General features: G+C 44.5%; 1 protein-coding gene across 14 annotated transcripts in view; it reads left to right on the forward strand.

The window, feature by feature from the left end:
* The window catches only part of eng (endoglin), a 160,268-nt gene that overhangs the window by 63,209 nt on the left and 75,060 nt on the right, over positions 1-21,999 (forward strand). For all 14 annotated transcript variants that reach the window (XM_051931595.1, XM_051931600.1, XM_051931597.1 and 11 more), the window contains exon 3: positions 4,047-4,201. In XM_051931595.1, the coding sequence (XP_051787555.1) occupies positions 4,047-4,201 (155 nt within the window). The remainder of the gene's footprint in view (positions 1-4,046; positions 4,202-21,999) is intronic.

The raw sequence follows: 21,999 nt of genomic DNA on the forward strand, positions 1-21,999 counted from the left end.
CCTAACATAAATGACCTCAATCAGTCCTCATGGTATTCAGGGTTCTCATGGAAGGACTTGATGATGACGGTCATGTGGACTTCTGGCCTTTAATCCATCAATATAGGGACATCACGGTGCTTTGATCAGGTGGTGATGGCGCTGATTGCCACCACAGAAAACTGGAAAAAGAACAGAAAAGAGAGTAGGGGTTAGTAAGGCTTTTAGAGCCACTATGAATAATAATGATAATTAATTGAATATACAGAGCATCAGGATTAAACTAAAACAAAGCTATGAGAAAGCCATGTTAAAGTAATGTGTTTAGCTGTTTTTTAAAGTGCTCCACTGTATTAGCCTGGTGACTTTCTATCGGTCAGCTATTCCAGATTTTAGGTGCCTAACAGCAGAAGGCCGCCTCACCACTTCTTTTAAGTTTAGCTCTTGGAATTCTAAGCAGACACTCATTTGAAGATCTAAGGTTATGATCTGGAGTGTAAGGTGTCAGACATTGTGAAATATAAGATGGAGCAGATTATTTAAGGCTTTATAAGCCATCCATCCATCCATCCATTTTCCAACCCGCTGAATCCGAACACAGGGGTCTGCTGGAGCCAATCCCAGCCAACACAGGGCACAAGGCAGGAACCAATCCCGGGCAGGGTGCCAAACCACTGCAGGACACACACAAACACACCCACCCACACACCAAGCATACACTAGGGCCAATTTAGAATCGCCAGTCCACCTAACCAGCATGTCTTTGGACTGGGGGAGGAAACCAGAGCGCCCGGAGGAAACCCACGCAGACACGGGGAGAACATGCAAACTCCACGCAGGGAGGACCCAGGAAGTGAACCCAAGTCCCCAGGTCTCCCAACTGCGAGGCAGCAGCGCTACCCATTGCGCCACCGTGCCGCCGCTTTATAAACCATAAGCAGGTATTTAAAGTCAATTCTGAATGACACAGGTAACCAGTGTAGTGACATCTAAACTGGAGAAATGTGCTCGGATTTTCTTTTCCTGGTTAAGATTCTAGCAGCTGCATTCTGCACTCGTTGTAATCTATTGATGTCTTTTTCGGGTGGTCTTGAGAGGAGTGTGTTACAGTAATCTAGTCGACTGAAAACAAAAGCGTGAACTCATTTCTCAGCACCTTGCAATGTTATAAGAGGTCTAACTTTTGTTATATTTCTTAAGTGAAAAAATGCTGTCCTAGTAATCTGATTAATATGCGATTTTAAATTCAGGTCACAGTCAACAGTTACCCCTAAATTCTTTACCTCCTTTTAATCCTAATGCATCAAATTTATTTCTAATAACCTCATTATATCCATTATTGCCAATCACTAAAATTTCACTAAAAAACACCTGTGACGCCAATTGTCCCAAACATTATGGTGCCCTAAAATGGGGGACCAAAATGTGTGCAAATCTCCTTAAATGAAAGTCTGCACTGTGTACTTTAATCACAAGTCTGAATTCTTTGATTTGTAATTTTAAACTGTGGAGCAGAGGGGAGAAATCAAAGGAATCAATGTGTTTTTGTCCCAAACATTATAGAAGGCATCTGTAACTAAATTCTTTCTAGAACTTTCCTGTCTTTTGTGAACCAACAATAGTTCTCACTCAGGTAAACCACTTTGGTATCTTTATTTTTAGGAATGTACTAGGGGGCTTTGCCCTTTGCTCGCTAACCCCACCAGAAGGCCTGCACTAACGCGCCAGCCGCTTCACGTCTCTGCTGCTCGTGTTGTGAAGAGGGGGGCTGAACGTACCCCAAGGAGATGCGGTCGCTCTTCCGAAATCCCCTCTTAAACGGTGATACAATAGGAAACAAATACAGTTTTTTATTTTTTTTTACCTCCTCTTTGCTCGATTAGCTGCTGGATTGCTGCTGCTGCTGCCACCGTGCGGCATAATCTACATCTAACGCGGCACTTCAAACATTTAAAAGCCTATACAGCAGCTGTCCTTTTGTCTCACTGCCTTGTCTGTCTTCTCCCCCAGACATCCTCTGCTCCTGTTTGGGGGGGGGGGGGGGGGTCCCGCTCCCGAGGCACTCCCTATGAAAAGGAAGATTTTCTATTCTTTTAATTGAGAGACAGAACTGTCCCATCCGACTGCAGACGGAGCTCGATTCACTCCTGAAAGAGACTTAGTGTGTTTGAAGTGTTTGATTAACGTTTCTGTCTCTAACATCTCCTGTGTATCTGTGCAACTCTGTGACCCAAGTGTGACAGCGTATATGGATTTCACTTTCACCAAACAACAAAATTTTTAATTCTCACGGATACGCCTCTTCGTTGGGAAGAAACAGTACTTTTCACTGATGGCGACATGAATTAGACTATCTACAAGTCTTCGACTTAAAGTTTAAATCCGAACAAACTATTTGATCTGTTTTCACTGTTCCGTTATTTCACAGAGTAATAATTTCCATTTGTTTGCACTAATGCGATCTTTACTATCATTTTTTTGAAACTTTTGAATTTTCGTACTTTCATTTATCTCTAACCTGCTCTGCATGTGTAACGTTTTTGAATTCTTTACGAAGTTCTACTTTGTCATCTGCTCTTTGTCTTTTATTTCCGGCCCTGGGCCTGGTTAAATCTCTTGGCACAAAGTCTCGTCTCGCAGGACATGGAAGTGTCTCTCTGAGAAAGTTATCTCTCGTCTCTCTGAAAAAGTCTCGATTCGTCCCAAGATCTTTTTTATATAATAGAGAGATTTAGAATATCTATGAGATGGAGGAGTGGGTGTGAAACTGTGCCTTGCCTCTGGCGGCCTTATTTAACATGGCTGGAGGACTCCAGTGTTGACACTGGGTGAATGGTCAAACATCACGCCAACAGTGAGCAGGCTGGAGTTAACAGGGATACTTTGTACAGGAAACCCCGGGAGATGTGCTCCATAATATTTCTGTTTGGTTTCTTTCTTGAAGCATTTTTGCATCATCTTCTCTCTGTACAACTCCTTACTTGGTCCCCATCATCCTGTTCCATGCTTTCTGATATCCGCACTAGCACCTGTCATTCTCTCCCCTCTGCATATCACTGATATTGCGAAGTGGATGAAGGAGCAACATCTGCAGCTCACCTTAGCAAAGATGGACCTTCTTGTTATCCCAGCTTGTCTGTCTATTCAGCACCACATCTTCGCTCAACTTGGCTCATCATCACTACCTCTGTTCAACCCTGGGGTGGTGATCAATGACCAGTTGTCCTTCACTGACTACACTCGATCTTCCTGATTCACTTTATATAAGATCTGTAAGATTAGACCATATCTGGTAAAGTATGCAGCTCAACTGCTGGTCCAGGCTTTGGTCTTGTCATATCTGGACTACTGCAACTCTCTGCTGGCAGAAGTACTGGCATATGCCACCAAGTTGTTGCCAATGATTGATTGCAGCATCACATCTGATTTTCAGCCAGATGAGGCAGGCACATGTCACTCCTCTTTTAGGATCTCTACATTGCCTTCCTGTAGAAGCACATGTTAAGTTCAAATACTTGATGGTGGAGTAATCAACGGGTCAGCACCTAGATATCTGGAGGCACTTGTAAGGTCTTATGCTCCTTCTCACCCACTCAGGTCTACCAATGCCCACTCAAATCTCAATGCACACTCTCTTCATATGTATCTCGTAACTGGTGGAATGAGCTGCCCACCTCCATTCTTAAACACCGTGATGGAGTCAGAGACGTTTGAAGACTCTTGTTTGGTGAATTTCTGTCTAATCGATGGCAGCTTTGATAGGTTCATGCATCCAAGGAAGTGTAACTCACTCACATTTTGTTTTGAGCTCTTTACTTGTGGTGATCAAGTTTGTCCCCTTGTCCTGTAAACACTTGTACCAAACAGTGCCCCCCATCTTATGATGATTCGATAATATTGATGTCTTCAGTAAGTCGCTTTTGGATAAAAGCATCTGCTAAGCCAAAAAATGTAAATGCATCATTATCAATGAGCTTCAGCCATTTTGAACTATGAATGGGTCAGTAAGTCTTCTCACAAAAAGGCAGAGAAGCAGCTTTTCTAACTTTTGTCCCATTCTGTTTCAGCTGCCCAGGACAATTGTGATCTCAATGACATCAACAACAACAGCGTATTGAATGTGAAGGCGGCAGATATGATCTCGCAGGGATGCTGGAGCACTTACCAGAAAGAAGAACAGGATGTTCATGTTATTAACCTGAGGATCAGCAAGCAACACCAAGTAAGCTTTCCCGTTTCACCATTAACATCTTCTGGTTCACATGACACACTAAGAAGAAAAGAAACGTAAAGTGAGATAATGATTAGGTGCATCACTGCATCAGTGGAGCAACAAAAATAGAAAACTGCACCTGACAAACAAAATGTATGATTATTAAGTTCTCGAAATGATCTTCCAGAGCAAATCACTCTGGACTTCCAAACATATATAAAGTGGCCATTCAGTCCACCAGCCTGTTTGTATGTAGTTACTACTGGAGATGTTCCAATTTCTTAAGTTCTTCTTCAGGGTTTGCTTGCCTCAATTTTGCACCGTGTATTAATAATATGAGCTTAAGGCATGAACAGCCCCCATGACTGGCCAAAAAGTCCTATCACAGGTTCCCACTTATGCACACACCCATACAGGAGACCAACAAAGTAGCAGCAGTGGTATTGTCACCTGTCACAGAGTACAGAGAAAGCCTTACTTTGGTGTAACCAACATGCGCCAGGTCACCACTCTCTACCAGCAGGGTATGCAACACAGTGTTCCAAGTTTTTTCATGAAATCAGACCATTCAGCCCAACACAGATGGTCAATCCTATTCATCTCCCTTCTCCAAAATAACATCTAGTCAAGATGTAAAAGTTTCTAAAGTTCCTGCTCTCCATCAGGGGTCTGGGGTCTTTGCGTGTATGACATTGTCCCCTGTAAAAAAACGTAGCCTCAACACACGAAAAAAGGTTTGGAGCAGCCACCCGTATATTGTCCCTGGCTGCAATAGGGTAAAGAAAATACTCAAGATGTGTTCTTGATGAGTTCCAAAGAATGAACTGATGATTTTAAGAAAAGTCGGCAGCTTTATAAGCCGAAAAGCATAAGTGATGTCAGTTGGTTGGAACCGGAAGTGCCGTCAGTCTGGACGCCAGAACCAGAAGTGATGTTAAATCAGGCACGTTTTCCCATATTTGGTCTGCTGAGCTATCTCAGGTAGGTTTAGTGCACCCTGACACCTCCTGGCCTGGCGCGTAATTACCTCCTCTTGGTCCACTTAGTTCCTTCCTAGTCGCATGGGTGTGACACTCTTTACAAATCTCCTCCTATGTACCCAATGTTCTCCTTGAAGAACTTAACAGCAGGCGTCTACCCCACTTGTTCTATTGAGAAGTTTGGTTTATTTTTTTTTTGTCCTTCACTTTTGAAGCGACTCGATTCCAAATCCCTTAGAGTCAGCAACAATTTAGAAGATCAACGTGACACCGAAACTCGGGAAGCGTTGCTTTGACGGGCAGTGTGACTTGGTGGTGAAGACACTGGACTGAAAAAGCAGGTCAGACCGTCACTTTGGACTGACTTTGTAATGATGAGCAGGTCATTTCGCCTGTCAGTGTTCCATATGTAGCAGAATTTCTAAGAAATTTGGAGATGGCAAAAATAAATAGGCATGTTGTGTTTATTACCGGCTATAACCCTAGCGGTCGCAAAGACACTAAGATTCACACCGTTGACACATGGCTGTCTTCTTCTTCTTCTTTCGGCTGTTCCCATTTAGGGGACGCCACAGCGCATCATCCTTCTCCATCTGTCTCTTGTCTTTTACATCATGTTCTGCCACACTGACTGCCTTCATGTCCTCCCTCATCACATCCATAAAACACATCTTTGGCCTTCACCTGTCACCTTTACATTACTGTGCAGTTCCGCCACACTACACTCCACCCTTACCACAGTGCAAATCCTGCCGACTATGCCAAATGCTTTGTTGTGAACTCACACACACCATGAGTCATCTCGTTTCAAAGATTTACACCGTGGTAAGCCTGCCACCTCTGGATTACAACAGCTCTTTTAAGCAGTCCCTTTTAACAGCTTGCTCTAAAGAAGAACTTTATTAAATCTTCACATCGGGACAGGCTGTGTATTACAAAATGGGGCACTACTCTGGTTACATCAGCTGAGCTGTCACTCTCAATATTTGAGTCATGTCACTTCTTTCTTACATTTGTTTGCCTCATACTGATAACTCACAAATTTCATTCCCAGATTCAGCTTTCCCTGAACCTTCTCCAACATTTCCATAACTTGTCTAATCCCAAAACAGCACACCGCTCTGCCAACGAGGCCTCACTATCACATTATTTAACTTCAGCATAACCTTCACTATCATGGGCGCTGTATAACGTAACATCCTGTTAGTACTCTTAGGACTATGTGGACTGTGTATGGTGACCAGTCAAGTACAACTCCAATTTGGAGGCCAAGTCAACACCTTGAACTCTTTCTCATGTCATGCACAATGTTTACAGTGAGGCAGGGCGCATTGCCCTGCTGAAAGAGGCCACTGACGTCAGGGAATGCCATTACCATTAGGTTGCAGCCATCTTTAGGTAGGTGGTACGTGTCAAAAGTAACATGCACATGAATGCCAGGACCCAGGGTTTCCCTGCAGAACATTGCCCAGAGCATCACACTGCCTTCTTCCCATAATGCATCCTGCCATCTCTTTACCAGGTAAATGACACACATGCATCCAGCCATCCTCATGATGTAAAAGAAAACATGATTCATCAGACCAGGTCACCTTCTTCTGTTGCTCCATGGTCTAGTTCTGGATAGGTGGTGGACAGGAGTCAACATGGGCACTCTGACCTATCTGCGATTACACAGCAAGCTATGATGCACTGTGTGTTCTGACACCTTCCTCTCATGGCCAGCATTATGTTTTTCATCAGTGTGTGCTACAGTAGCTCTTCTGTGGGATAGGACCAGACACTCTCCATGTACATCAATAAGCCTTGGGCACCCATGACCCTGTTGCCGGTTCACTGGTTGTCCTTCCCCGGACCACTTTTAGTAGGCAGGGTGCCCATGACCATGTTGCTGGTTCACTAGTTGTCCTTCCTCTGACTGCGTTTTGTAGATAGGATGCCCATGACCCTGTTGGTGGTTCACTGGTTGTCCATCCTTGGACCACTTTTAGTAGGCAGGGTGCCCATAACCCTGTTGCCAATTCACCGGTTGTCCTTCCTCGGACAACTTTTTGGTAGGTAGGGTGCCCATGACCCTGTTGCTGGTTCATTTGTTGTCCTTCCTCTGACTGCGTTTGGTAGGTAAGGTGCCCATGACCCTGTTGCTGCATCACTGGTTATCCTTCCTTGGACCACTTGTAGTATGTAGGTTGCCCATGACCCTGTTGTTGGTTCACTAGTTGTCCTTCCTCTGACTGCGTTTGGTAGGTAGGGTGCCCATGACCATGTTGCTGCATCACTGGTTGTCCTTTCTTGGACCACTTGTAGTAGCTACAAACCACCGCATACTGAGAACACCCTGACAAGACCAGCCATTTTGGACATGCTCTAAGCCAGGTGTCTGGCCATCACAATTTGGCCCTTGTCAAAGTTCCTGAGATTGTTACACTTGGCCATTATTCCTCCTTCCAACACATCACCTTCAAGAACGGACTGGACTGTTCACCTGCTGGCAGGTCATCCATGGTATTCACTTCACCTGCCAGTGGTTATGGCCAATTGGTGTATAAGGCAGGCTTTCTGTGTTCCATGTGCTTTGGAGGCTTCAGTCCTGCTAGAGGCCTGAAGAGACCCTTTATGCTTATTTGATCTTCTGTTTTTTTTTTTTTGTAACAAATTTTGTTTCATTAATGCATCAGCTGAGTGTCCATCAGTCTGCAAAGGGAAATCGACGTTGCCACTGAGGCTCGCCTTTATCTGCAGACATCATTTCCCTGCGTCCTAATTTGAGATCTTCTACTCTAAACTCTCAGCGGATGGCGGAGCAAATTGCATCCGAATATAATGTGTCCCCAGGGGCCCATTCATGCCTTCATGCTGACCCAAAAAAAGAAAAAGGTAAACTGAGATTTCTTAGGCCGCCAGCATGTTGAACAAAACTCTGCGATGAGAATTCCTGCTTGTGTGGCCGGCCGGCATGGTAGAGACGACAAATGGTGATGTCATGACTTACTGGCCTAACTCCTAGTTCATAACTCCAAGGCATTTTGGGTTAAAAGAGAAGTGAATAATTGCCGGAAGTCAGATTGCACAAGCAAATCCAAAAGAAAAGAAAAAAACGTATTAGAGAAGAAAACAATTCTATCTTCAAAACACAGGAGCAAAAAATAGCAAGAAGGAGAAAGGAGGGCCCATACGTCCATTGTTTATAAGAAGAAAAAAAATCGAGAGAGAGAGAGAGCAAAAGAGAAATGAGGAGGAGCCGCGGGTGGCTGGGGTCTGCCCGCCTGGCATGGATGTGACTTTGTGTTCCTTTTTGAGGAACGCCTTCCAGGAGTTTTTATTATATTTATGAATTTTATAAAAGTGACTGAAAAGAAAAACTGGATTTTTTTCATATTGTTAAATATAGTAACTGGCACACCATACATTGACTCACACGTTTTACCAGTCATGAACTTGTGTGGGCTCGATTTATGGAAATATAGGGGAGGAAATTAGAGTGCCCAGAAACAGTAATGTAGCCATGAGAAGAACAAGCAAAATCCACAACGTTTTCTGTCCAAAAAGAGTCCAAGGTCAATGCATGGGAAAGGCGCCATATATATAAAATGTATTATTATTTTTATTAAATAATGTACTTCAGAAGGGGTCATCCACCTGAAGCTAAGCCTGTTCAGACCCGGCCAGTACTTGGATGGGAGAACATCTAAGAAAAAGCTGGGATCACTGCTAGAAGAGGTGTTGGTGAGGCCAGCAGGGGGTATGTGTGTGAATCCCAATGCCCAAGTACAGTGACAGGGACACTGTGTTGGCAAAATGGCACCTCGTAAAACCGGGGTCCTGACTCTCTGTAGTCATCTATCTATCTATCTATCTATCTATCTATCTATCTATCTATCTATCTATCTATCTATCTATCATATAGTGCCTTTCACATCTATCTATCTATCTATCTATTCTACAGTGCCTTTCACATCTGTCTATCTGTCTATCTATCTATCATATAGTGCCTTTCACATCTATCTATCTATCTATCTATCTATCTATCTATCTATCTATCTATCTATCTATCTATCTATCTATCTATCTATCTATCTATCTATCTCTATCTAATCCCGCCTACTATACCAAATTCTTTCTATCTATCTATCTATCTATCTATCTATCTATCTATCTATCTATCTCTATCTAATCCTGCCTACTATACCAAATTCTTTCTATCTATCTATCTATCTATCTATCTATCTATCTATCTATCTATCTATCTATCTATCTATCTATCTATCTATCTATCTATCTATCTCTATCTATCTATCTAATCCTGCCTACTATACCAAATTCTATCTATCTATCTATCTATGTTCAGGCCCAGCCAGTACTTGGAGGGGAGACCATCTTAGAGAAGCTTGGGTTGCTGCTTGAAGAGGTGTTGGTGAGGCCAGCAGTAGTCTGTGTGTGGATCCCAATGCCCAGTGACGGTGACACTGCATTGTAAAAATGCTACAGATCTTCGGATTAAATGTGAAACTGAGGTCCTGACTCTGTGGTAATTAAACATCCATGGGCATCATTCATAAAGAGTAAGGTGTATCCCGATGTCCAGACTAAATTACCCACCACAGCCTGCAGGTCATTCTGGCCTCCTTATCATCCCCTCCTCTCTCTCACCACTTCACTACCTAATAGCTAATGTGTGGTGAGTGTAAAAATGGCTGCCATCACATCATCCAGGTGGGTGCTACCATTAGTGGTGGCTGAAATGGCTCCCCACTCACTGAAGTGCTATATAAATGCAAAGAATTATTACTTATATTATTATCTTATAGATGTGAGCTGCTAGGCAGTTTATTGTTAGGTGCACATCATCAGACAATGGAGGGGCTTGTAACTGCAGCACAGTGGGCTGCCATTCCACCATGAGACCACATTGCCTGCCCAAAGAAACAATTCCAATCCATCCATCTATTCATTTTCCAAACCGTTTATAGAGAGCAGGGTTCTGGGGTATGCTGGAGCCCACCCCAGCAAGCACTGGGTGCAAGGTAGAGGCAAACCCTGGAGAAGATGCCAGTTTGTACTGGCAGAAAAATGGCTGCCATCACATCATCCAGGTGGAGGCTACACATTAGTGGTGGTTGAAGTGGCTCCCCACTCCCTATTTAAAGTGCTTTGACTAGTGAGAATTATTATTATTATTAAAATATTAAAATGACTAGAGGATTTGGCAAACCAAAATACGGGTCAAGGTCAAATCCAGGAATCAGAAGGAACCTTTCGTCTGTGGCCAAGATGCAATCAAAACACAGAGTCAAAAATCGAAAGATTCAAGACCAGGAATTCAGAAAAAAAAATATGTTTGTCACTAAGTAAAGAGTTGCTATCCATTATCCAGGAATTAGTTGGATTGAACTTTATAACAGTTGCTTGTTTGGTATCATTAATGAGTGTGTCACAGGGAATTCCAACACGAGTTTCAATGGCATTGGCCAGCACGACGCTTTTAGAACAGTAACACCTGAGGTGAAAGCAAAATCAGATTGGAATGGTCCAAGGTTCAAGGGTACATGGTGCCCTCAGGCAGTGGTGGGTGGGTAGTCCCTGTATCCAGCAGGAGGCATATGATCCCTGGGAAGAGGTTCATTAGAGATTACCTACATAAAGATATATCTTTCCCAAGCGGTGTGGCGATGATTCTAATAGTTTGAAAGAATCAATAACACAAGAGGAAGATTAGACTAGCTTTTGTGAAACGAGAGGACTTATGGTGTTTGTGGGTTCACAACACAACATTTGGCGTAGTCAGCATGATTTGCACTGTGGTGAGGGTGGAGTGTGGTGTGACGGAGCTGCCCAGTATAATGGTGGTTTAGTAAGAGTGACAGCTCAGCTGATGTCACCAGAGACCATTTTGTAATACACAGCTTGTCCCTATGTGAAGATTTAATAAAGTTCTTCTTTAGCTCAGGCCTTTAAGGTGGACTACTTCTGAAGGCTGTTGTAATCTGGACATTGCAGAATTGTTTCCTCAGTGCAAATATGTGAAAATGAGAGGACTTATGATGTATGTGAGTTTGAACCAAAACATTTGGCATAGTCGGCAGGATTTGCACTGTGGTGAGGGTGGAGTGTGGTGTGGCAGAGCTACACAGTAAGGTGAGGGTTGAGCGAGTGGGACAGCTCAGCTGATGTCACCAGAGAGCACTCCATTTTGCAATACACAACCTGTCCCTGTGCAAAGAGTTAATGAAGTTCTTCTTTAGCTCATGTTGTTAATAGGGATTGCTTATGAGAGCTGTTGTAATCCACAAGTTGTGGGTTTACAGGTATCCAGTGGCAGTTGACCACAGTGCAACTTTGTGAAACGAGAGGACTCACGGTGTGTGTGGGTTTACAACAAAACATTTGGCGTAGTCAGCAGGATTTGCACAGTGGTGAGGGTGGAGTGTGGTGTGGCGGAGCTGCCCAGTAAGATGAGGGTTAAGTGAGAGTGACATCTCAGCTGATGCCACCAGAGACCATTTTCTAATACACAACCTGTCCCTATGTGTAGATTTAATAAAGTTCTTCTTTAGCTCTTCTGAAGGCTGTTGCAGTCTGGACATTGCAGGTTTGCAGCTGTCCAACGACTGTTACCTCAGTGCAAATCTGTGAAAACGAGAGGACTCATGGTGTATGTGAGGTTGAACCAAAATATTTGGCATAGTCGGCAGGATTTGCACTGTGGTGAAGGTGGAGTGTGGTGTGGCGGAGCTACACAATAAGGTGAGGTTTGAGCGATTGGAACAGCTCAGCTAGTGTCAACTTAGAGTGCTCCATTTTGCAGTATGCAGCCTGTCATTATGTGAAGATTTAATAAAGTTCTTCTTTAGCTCAAGCTGTTAAAGGGGACTGCTTATAAGAGTTGTTGCAATCCAGAGGTTGCGGGTTTATGGGTCGTGACTGGCTGTTACCACAGTATAAATCTGTGAAACGAGATGACTCATGGTGTGTATGTGTTCACAGCAAAGCACTTGGCATAGTCAGCAGGATTTGCACTCTGGTAAAGGTGGAGTGTAGTGTGGCAGAACAGTGCAGTAAGGTGAAGGCCAAAGATGAAGTTTATGGATGTGGTAAGGGAGGACATGAAGGCAGTCGTTGTGGCAGAAAGTGATGTAAAAGATAGGGAGAGATAGAGACAGGTGACGCACTGTGACGTCCCCTAAATGGGAACAGTCAAAAGAAGAAGAAGAAGAAAACCATGTTTCAACGGTGTGAATCCTAGCATCTTTGTGACCGCTACATGGAGGGTTAAAGCCTGTCATGGACATAACATTCATTTTTATTTTTAGCCACCTCCAAATGATTGAGAAATTCTGCCACATATGGTTACACTGACAGGGAAGTGACCTGCTCGTCATTACGAAGTCAGTCCAAGGTGACGGTCTGACCTCATAACCTTCTGCGTTTTTCAGTCCAATGTCCTCGCCACCAAGTCACATCTCCCGTCAAAGCAGCACTTCCCAGGTTTCGGTGTCCTATTGATCTTCAAAACTGTTGCTGTCTCTAAGGGATTTGGAATCGAGTCGCCTCGATAGTAAAGAACAACAAACACAAACTTTATCGGCACTCTAGTGCCTGGGCCTCCGACAAGACTGGACTGAAAGGCCACAAGGGATTGATTTCCCTCCTTTAATATCAGCATGTCCGCTGTCACTTCCAGATGTTTTTGTTTAACTAACACATCATTTGAAATTCAGCTTTCTGGTATTTTTTAAAGCATTTGACACATCCCTGATAAAAACAAAACAAAACAAATGTGGACAAACCACAGCCATATGTCGAGAATTCAGAATGAGATGAGAAAGTGATGACCCGAGGGCAAACAACAACAACATTTCTCTCTATGGCACATTTTGATACAAATGATGGGACTCAAAGTGCTTTCCTTACAAGATGTCAAAGAAGTAGTCACATGCAAAGAAAACGAAAAGAAAAAAGGGGGGCAACGCTGCTTTCTTTTAAGGGTGTGGAAAGGACCCCACCAAACTAAGCAACTGGGGGAGAAGAAACCTTGGAAAGAAAAGTGTGACCAGGAACCTGATGGCTGAGCTTCAGAGAGAACCTCTTGTGGAGGTGGGAGAAACTTCTAGAAGGGCAGCCACTACTGCAACACTCCACTAATCTGTGCATTATGACAGACTGCTCAAGTGACACTGGATTTCATGACAGTCTGCGGTCCATGAGAAAGGACGTGCCCTGTGATGAAGCTGCTTCTCAACTTGAGCTTCTTGTAGCCAGATGGAGCTTTTGAGATGCAGGAATTTCAATTAGGATGAAGCGCCTTTAGACATCTTCTTGCGTTATTGGGGTCTCCCAATACAGACCATGAGGTGTTAACATTTGAGAGACCACATCTGGAGTGTTGTGTGCAGTTCTGGTCACCCTGGTACAGTCGTAGCCAAAACTTTTGAGAATGACCAAAGTGTTGGTTTTCACAGAGTTTAGTGCTTCAGTGTTTTTAGATCTTTTTGTCTGATGTTTCTGTGGTGTACTGAAGTAGAATTTCAAGGATTTCATAAGTTTCAAAGGCTTTTATTGACAATGACATGAAGTTTATGCAAAGAGTCAGATATTGGCAGTGTTGGTCCTTCTTTCTTTTTCAAGACCTCTGCCATTCACCCTGACAGGCTGTCCAACGTCTGGACCAAATCCTGACTGATGGCAGCCCATTCTTGCATAATCAATACTTGGAGTTTGTCAGAATTGGTGGGTTTTTGTTTGTCCACCTGTCTCTTGTGGATTGACCACAAATTGTCAATGGGATTAAAGGTCTGGGGAGTTTCCTGGCCATGGACCCAAAATTTAGATGTTTTGTTCCCCGACCCACTTGGCATGATGCTCCATCATGCTGGAATAGGCATTGTTGGTCACCAAACTGTTCTTAGATGGTTGGGACAAGTTACTCTCGGGAGATGTTTTGGATGTTGTGATGTGGTGGAGTGGAGTGGTGACCAGCAGGGGTCAGTGCAGGGGGCGCTGCTATTTTTAATATTTAAATGACTTTGATAGGAATATAAGTAACAAGGTGGTTAAGTCTGCAGATGATACCAAGCTAGGAAGATTGGTGGAAAACTGAGAATCCATTGAATATTCAGAGAGGCACTTTGACAGCAGAAAGGCCTGGCAGATGAAATGAATGTCCATAAATGTAACACATTACACATACGAAGTAAAAATGTGAGGTTTGAATACACAATAGGAGGTCTGAAAATCGAAAGTCCACCTTATGATAAGGATTTAGGAGTCATGATGGACTCATCACGATCAACTTCCAGACAGTGTTCAGAATCCATTAAAAAGGCAAACAGGTTATATAGCGTCTTGATGTGTGGAGTACAAGTCACAGGAGGTTCTGCTCAAGTCTTTATAACACACTGGTGAGGCCCCATCTGGAGTACTGGGTGCAGTTTTGGTCTCCAAGCTACAAAAAGGACATAGGTCAGGGAGCACACACTGGTAGAGCATGTGGCCGCACCCACCACATGATAAAACAGTTTGGGATCCCGGATGGCAAACCCCAAGGAGACAGGCCCACCTTCCAGAAATGAGCATCTATCTGCCGCAGCGAGGTGTTACATAGAAATTCTGTAATGAGGCCTCATCTGGAGTACTGGGTGTGCAGTTTTGGTCTCCAGGCTACAAAAGGATATAGCAGCACAAGAAAAACTCCATAGAAGAGCGACTAGGCTGATTACAAGGCTACAGGGGATGAGTTAGGATGAAAGATTAAAAGATTTTAGAGTCGTAGTGGACTTGACACGATCATCAGCTAAAGTATCACAGGGGGACTTGGAGAGCATACAGGCTTAGGCAGATTTGTGGACGATAAAATTTAATATCAGTATATGTAAAGTATTACACGTAGGAAGTAAAACTGTTAGGTTTGAATACACGGTGGGAAGTCTCAAAGCTACAAAAGGACATATCAGCACAAGAGAAAGTCCAGAGAAGAGCAACTTGGCTGATTCGGGGGCTACAGGGGATGAATTATGAGGAAAAATTAAAAGAGCTGAGCCTTTACAGGAGATGAAGAGGAGACCTAACTGAAGTGTTTCAAAATATGAGGGAATTAGTCCACTGGATCGAGACGGTGACTTTAAAATGAGTTCATCAAGAACATGGGGACACAGTTGGAAACTTGTTAAGGTTTAATTATACACAAACATTAGGAAGTTTTTCTTCACACAGAGAACCACAGATACTTGTAGTGTGGTGGACAGCAGGGCTTGATGTTGCTTTAGAGGATTTAGGTGGACAGGATGGGCGTGCTCTGTTGGGCTGAATGGCCTGTCCTGGTCCAAACACGAGGTCATTCAACTTAATGGTGAATCACATAGTGAAAATTAAGATGGATGTGAATTTAGGACTAAAGTAAGTTAGTTAGACCCTCCTGGAGAGGAGGGTCCGTCGGATAGTCGAGCCTCGGATTCAGGAGGAACAGTGTGGTTTTCATCCTGTTCGCGTAACAGTATACCAGCTCTACACCCTTAGCAGAGTCCTGGAGGGTGCATGGGAGTTTGCTCAACCAGTCTACATGTGTTTTGTGGACTTGGAAAAGGCATTCGACCGTGTCCCTCGGGGAATCCTGTGGGGGGTACTCCGAGAGTATGGGGTACCGGACCCCCTGATAAGGGCTGTTGGGTCCCTGTACGATCGGTGCCAGAGCTTGGTCCGCATTGCCGGCAGTAATTCGAACCCGTTTCCAGCGAGAGTTGGACTCCGCCAGGGCTGCCCTTTGTCACCGATTCTGTTCATAACTTTTATGGACAGAATTTCTAGGCGCAGCCAGGGTGTTGAGGGGGTCCAGTTTGGTGGGCTCAGGATTGGGTCACTGCTTTTTGCAGATGATGTTGTCCTGTTTGCTTCATCAGGCCATGATCTTCAGCTCTCTCTGGATCGGTTCGCGGCTGGGATGGGAATCAGCACCTCCAAATCCGAGACCATGGTCCTCAGCCGGAAAAGGGTGGAGTGCCCTATCAGAGTTGGTAGTGAGATCCTGCCCCAAGTGGAGGAGTTCAAGTATCTCGGGGTCTTGTTCACGAGTGAGGGAAGAATGGAGCGTGAGATCGACAGGCGGATCGGTGCGGCATCCGCAGTAATGCGGGCTCTGCATTGGTCTGTCGTGGTGAAAAAGGAGCTGAGTCATAAGGCAAAGCTCTCAATTTACCAGTCGATCTATGTTCCTACCCTCAACTATGGTCATGAGCTATGGGTAGTGACTGAAAGAACGAGATCGCGAATACAAGCGGCTGAAATGAGTTTCCTCCGCAGGGTGTCTGGGCTTTCCCTTAAAGATAGGGTGAGAAGCTCAGAGTAGAGCCGCTGCTCCTCCGCATCGAGAGGAGTCAGATGAGGTGGCTCGGGCATCTGATCAGGATGCCTCCTGGACGCCTCCCTGGTGAGGTGTTCCGGGCACGTCCAACCTGGGAGGAGGCCCCGGGGAAGACCCAGGACACGCTGGAGGAACTATGTCTCTCGGCTGGCCTGGGAATGCCTTGGGATTCTTCCCGGAAGAGCTAGAAGAAGTGGCCGGGGAGAGGGAAGTCTGGGCATCTCTGCTCAAGCTGCTGCCCCCGCGACCCAACCTTGGATAAGCGGAAGAGGATGGATGGAGTAAGGAAGCACTTCTTTATGCAAAGAGTTGTTTCAATCTGATTATTACCGAGACATGTAGACCAGGGTTATCCAACTCCTGTCCTGGTGGGCCGCAGTGGCTGCAGCTTTTCATTCCAACCCTTTTCCTAATCATTGACCAGTTTTCACTGCTAATTAACTCCTTTTCCCTTCATTTTAATAGCCCTGTTTTTAAGGACTTAGTCCTTTGAATTGATTCGTTTCTTCATTAAATGGTAGCCAAACAGAAATGAGATGTGAAACGAGCCAACAGAAGACCAGCTAACTTGCGACGTCAAACTCCAGCCAGTTTCACTCCAACCACTTCCTTAATGAGAAGCCGGTTCTTGCTGTTAATTGAAGCCGTTATTGAATATCAGGACTTGTTGCTGCTCTCATTCTGCCCCAGCAGACTGTTGATTTTCTGTTTATCCCAAGATCACCGTCCAGATGTTTTGGGTGACCTGAGCAGACCAACATGACCAAGACCTTCACCTTTCTTTTTTTTCAGGTTAGCTGGTCTTGTTTTGTGTCTTTTTATTGTTTGGCTGCTCATTAAGGAAAAAGAAACAACTAAGGTGTTTGAGTCACGTCAATTGAAATGAAGGCAAAACAAGTGAATCAACAGCAAAAATGGCTCACTAATTAAGAAGATGGTTAGAATGAAAACCTGCAGCCACTGAGGCCCACCAGGACTGGGGTTGGACCCCCAATGTAGTCAAAGCAGAAACATTGAGAACCTTTGACAAGGGTCTGGGTGAGTTATTGGGACAGCTTAGCTATACGTCTAGCTTAGCTAAACGAACGAGGCTGAAGGACTCTCTTTTCTCAAATTTCTGATAGTGTTTTCTAATGTTCTAATGTTTTATTGACTACTTTTGGGAAGAATTGGACCTCATTTGCGAGGCAGGTCTTCTCATCCAACAACTCACAAAGTCTCTTTTGGCTGAAAGCGCGCAAAAACGCTGACTGACACACTCCAAAATGTCATGGAATGAAGAGTGAAGGCTTTAATAGCCCGAAATGGTCGGACAACTCCATATTAATGGCCACCATTTTGGAAAGTAATGTAATCCTAACCCTAACCCTAACCCTAACCCTAAAAGGTCATATAGTTGTGATGGACTCAGGTGCAGAGCTGTCTTAATGCATGGGCACCCTGGGCATAGTGGCCAACATTTTTTTTTCTGATGCCTATCTATGTTTCCGTTTTGCTATCAAAACAGGGGTCCCAGTGCTCTGCTTTGTCCGGGGGGTCTATGATGCGGTTAAGATGGCCCTGCTCAGGTGTCCACAGACTTTTGACCAAGTACAAACCAGGAAGAAAAAAAAAGCAAAGTGGACTTGATGGACTGCATGGTCTCCTCTCGCTTTTCAGATTTCTAATGTTTCATATCACACGCTGAATGGACACCGCACACCACGCAAGTCAAACGCTTTCTCTACCTCCTCATTCCCAGAGAAGAGGAAGTCGTCGGGACGTGAGGAAACGGACCCCCGCTATTGATCAGGCTGGGCTTTGGCTCAAAACCAAAGGTACTGCAAAGCCTCTTTCAATAGTGTTTTGAATGTACGGCGTGAAGTTTGTGCGGCCAACCGCGGAACTAAGTCACGCTGATTAAACCCAGAAGCTCTTGGCCATTTGGAGTCGTTTAAAATTCCACAATGAAATATAAAACTGCCATCATGAGCGTGAACGGCCGCGATCAGGGACTGAAGGCATCACGTTTAAAAAAGAACAACAGGCTAGAATACGAAGTTCAAAAGTGACTACTGGTTTCACTTCCTATTGCACCCTCCAGAGTGCTCATCATGCCGGAACACGACTCAGAGCTGCACGTTGTGATGGAAACCGGGGATGTCAGCAAGCCCCCCCAACACGGGTTCAAATAAAGGGTGGTCTATTCTCCAAACCTTCCACAATACCTCAAAGTAGCCTAAGCACCAGTGATCTCTCTACAACCCACAATTCCTCTCTCCGTGATACTCTCACCACTGCCCTGCCCTCCTCCTCCTCCTCCTCCAGTTGAGTGTTGCCTTTCTTCCTCCCAGCTCCGACTCAACTGGACAAGGGAGTGCGGCCCCTTTTATTAACTCTTTCATGGCGGCTGTTGACTTTTGTCAACAGGAGGGGCTGACGACGGTCTTCAGCTATAAACAGTGGCAAACCTCGCCGTTTCCGTTTTTATTCCACTCTGTTTGGTAGAAGGGACGTTGGCTTTGTTGGTTTGTCTGAGATTCGCTTTGCTTGCGTGAGTAGCGAGGAGCAAATGATGGCAAAATGGGCATCGGCATCTGGCGAGAGATCGAAGCCAATGTGTAAAGCAAAATACTCCGTGGATGACGTTTTGCGTATTATCCCTGAACCGGATCCACCCTGACTTGTCGGACTCTGCTGTTGATACCGGTGATCGAAAGCGAATGTGAGGTACCAGCATCAGCTCATCGATCCCCAGCTGATTGTGGTGCTGAACTGGTTTGTGTAGCTGACGCGCCAACGGCAACGTCTGTCTGGGAAGACCGTCGCTTACAATGACAAGGGGCCGAAACCAAACTGTCATTGCTGCCCCACCCGCCGCCACATGAAGACAGCCTGGCAGCCAGCCTGGTACCTGTGAGCGGCTTGAGCCACAAGACACGGCGAACTGGTGGCCACCGCGTGAAGCAACAGATGTTTTATGTTGATTTGTGTGTCAAACTATTGCTTTGTGTGCATTTCAAAGAATTTATTTATTTATTTTTTTGGAAAATAATATTCAGCCCTCAAAGAGTTAAAGGACCCGGGGGTACTTCCGGTGTGCCAGGACCATTGCCTGAAGGAAGCACTTCCGGGTCATATGGAAGTTCGATTTTAGGGAGCTCATCTCCCCTTGCAGCACCCACGGACCCCAGCAGGGCTGTGTTGCCAAACTACACTTCCCAGCTTGCCCTACTGGGCACTGATATCCGGGGCCACTGACATCTAGCATGCTGGGGGAGTAAAAAGTACCCAGCGGCATCTTCCCTTTCTGGTGGGCTGTCCTGTCCGTCCATCCTTTCTGGCCCCCTCTTCCAGATCTGATCCCCTTCTCCTTCTTGGGCCAGGATGCCTGTCTGCCTGCAAGGAGCCTCCTGTCCAGGTAAGGAACCATCCCCTCTTCTGGCCGGGATGCCCATCCAGCCCATTCATAAATTAAAGACTGAGGGGATTTCATTTCTTAGAACTGCTATAAATTTGAAGAGAATTTTCGAGCTGAGCAAAAATTTTAATAGAACACTGCAGGAACTGAAGCGATTTGGGATTCTGAAAGGTGCCAAGGGTGCCAGCTTAGTCTCCATGTTTTGCAAATGTATTAAAGAATCAAACACTGAAGTCTGTTTTTCATGTAAGTATAGGGTGATCCTAATGGGTGGGACCCTGAGTTATGACGTCTTAATAATGAAGTAATCCTAATGATGGGTTTCAGCCCAGATTTCCAGCTGTCCCGCTGCCATTTCACCACTGATTAACACTCGCCACCTTAAACTTAACATTACAACACTCAAGATGATAACAGGCCATCGAGCCCATCACACCTCCAAGTCCTGTCCACTTAATTCTTCTAAAATATCATCACATTGAGTTTTGAAAGTCCCTAAAGTCTTACTGTCCACCACACTACTTGGTCACTCATTCCATGTGTCTGTGGATCCCTATGTGAAGAAAAACTTCATGTTTGCACCATTAAGTTCCCAACTGTGTCCCCATGTTCTTGATGAACTCATTTTAATGTCACCGTCTCAATCCACTGGACTAATCCCCTTCATAATTTTAAACATTTGAATCAAGTCTCCTGTTAATGTCCTTTTTCTTAAACTGAAAAGGCAGACCCCCTTTTACTGCCAGTGCACTTCCTTTACTCACCCCTTAGATGTTATTTGCCAGCCTGGCGATATTTTACCCCTATTACTCTGCTGCCAGTCCAGCACCACTTCACACAGATGGGACTTTGGCACATATAAAAAAAAAAAGGGACAATCTGCACCATGAACAACGTCAAACGTGCCCTTTGTAAAAACATCCTCTCCGAGTCCAGGTGGATTCCATTCAGGGAAGCCAGGAATTTATCATGGGTGGAAAAGAAAAAAAAACCAAAACATAATACGTTATTCTTGGGTTTCGCATTTATCTGACAGAGGACACAATGGTCAAGGTGAACAGCTGTTGAAAGGAGCGGCTCGACCATTCTAAACAGGCGGGTCGGTCTGCAGGTTTTCAACACAATGGGTTGAGCGGCTGGCTAAATGGCGCTAAACCGCTGATGTCATTTTACCCATATGCAAGAGGTTAACGACTCTTAACATTTAAAATAACAGACAATGGGACTCATCTGGAATGTATTTACAAATCGGGTAAGCTGATGGCCATCAGAACAGCCTTTCTGGTGAGTGAAGCTTGTGATAAATAACACCAATTATGGACGGTCGTACTCAAGTGACAAAGTCCTACAGAGAAGCTATAGAAGAAAGGGCAGAGCAGGGTCTTAATCCTTAGGAGACTGTGTTACTTTAATGTGGGCAGTGCCATCCTTCACATCTTCTACAGATCTGTGATGGCCAGTGTAGTGTGCTAGGCTGGTCACATGACTTCAAGAGAGGACCACCAAATCAACAAGCTAAATAAAAGGGCAGGGTCTGTTATGGGACCCCCTGGAGGTCGTAACAAACCTCTGTGATACACCAACACGGAGGACTTTTAGCCAATAAATCATTCAGCAGAAGTGTGTCAGGAAATGCTAAGGGGGGCTCCTTTATACCAACAGCAATACCCCTGTACAGCGCCTCACAGGGACTGGGACTGCCAAGGCAGATGTTTTCTTTCTTGTTAGTCATTCTGGGTATATTTGAGAAGGGTTATTGTTTGTCATAATATGATAATAGTTTTTATTTATTTATTTATTGAGCTTAATTTGTCTTTTGGAGACAAACATCCATCATTCAGATCTATCTATCTATCTATCTATCTATCTATCTATCTATCTATCTATCTATCTATCTATCTATCTATCTATCTATCTATCTATCTGTTATACAGTATAGTGTCTTTCATATCTATCTATCTATCTATCTATCTATCTATCTATCTATCTATCTATCTATTATACAGTATAGTGCCTTTCATATCTATCTATCTATCTATCTATCTATCTATCTATCTATCTATCTATCTATCTA

The sequence above is a fragment of the Erpetoichthys calabaricus genome, chromosome 9 (assembly GCF_900747795.2).
Source record: "Erpetoichthys calabaricus chromosome 9, fErpCal1.3, whole genome shotgun sequence".
In the NCBI taxonomy this organism is placed as follows: domain Eukaryota; kingdom Metazoa; phylum Chordata; class Cladistia; order Polypteriformes; family Polypteridae; genus Erpetoichthys; species Erpetoichthys calabaricus.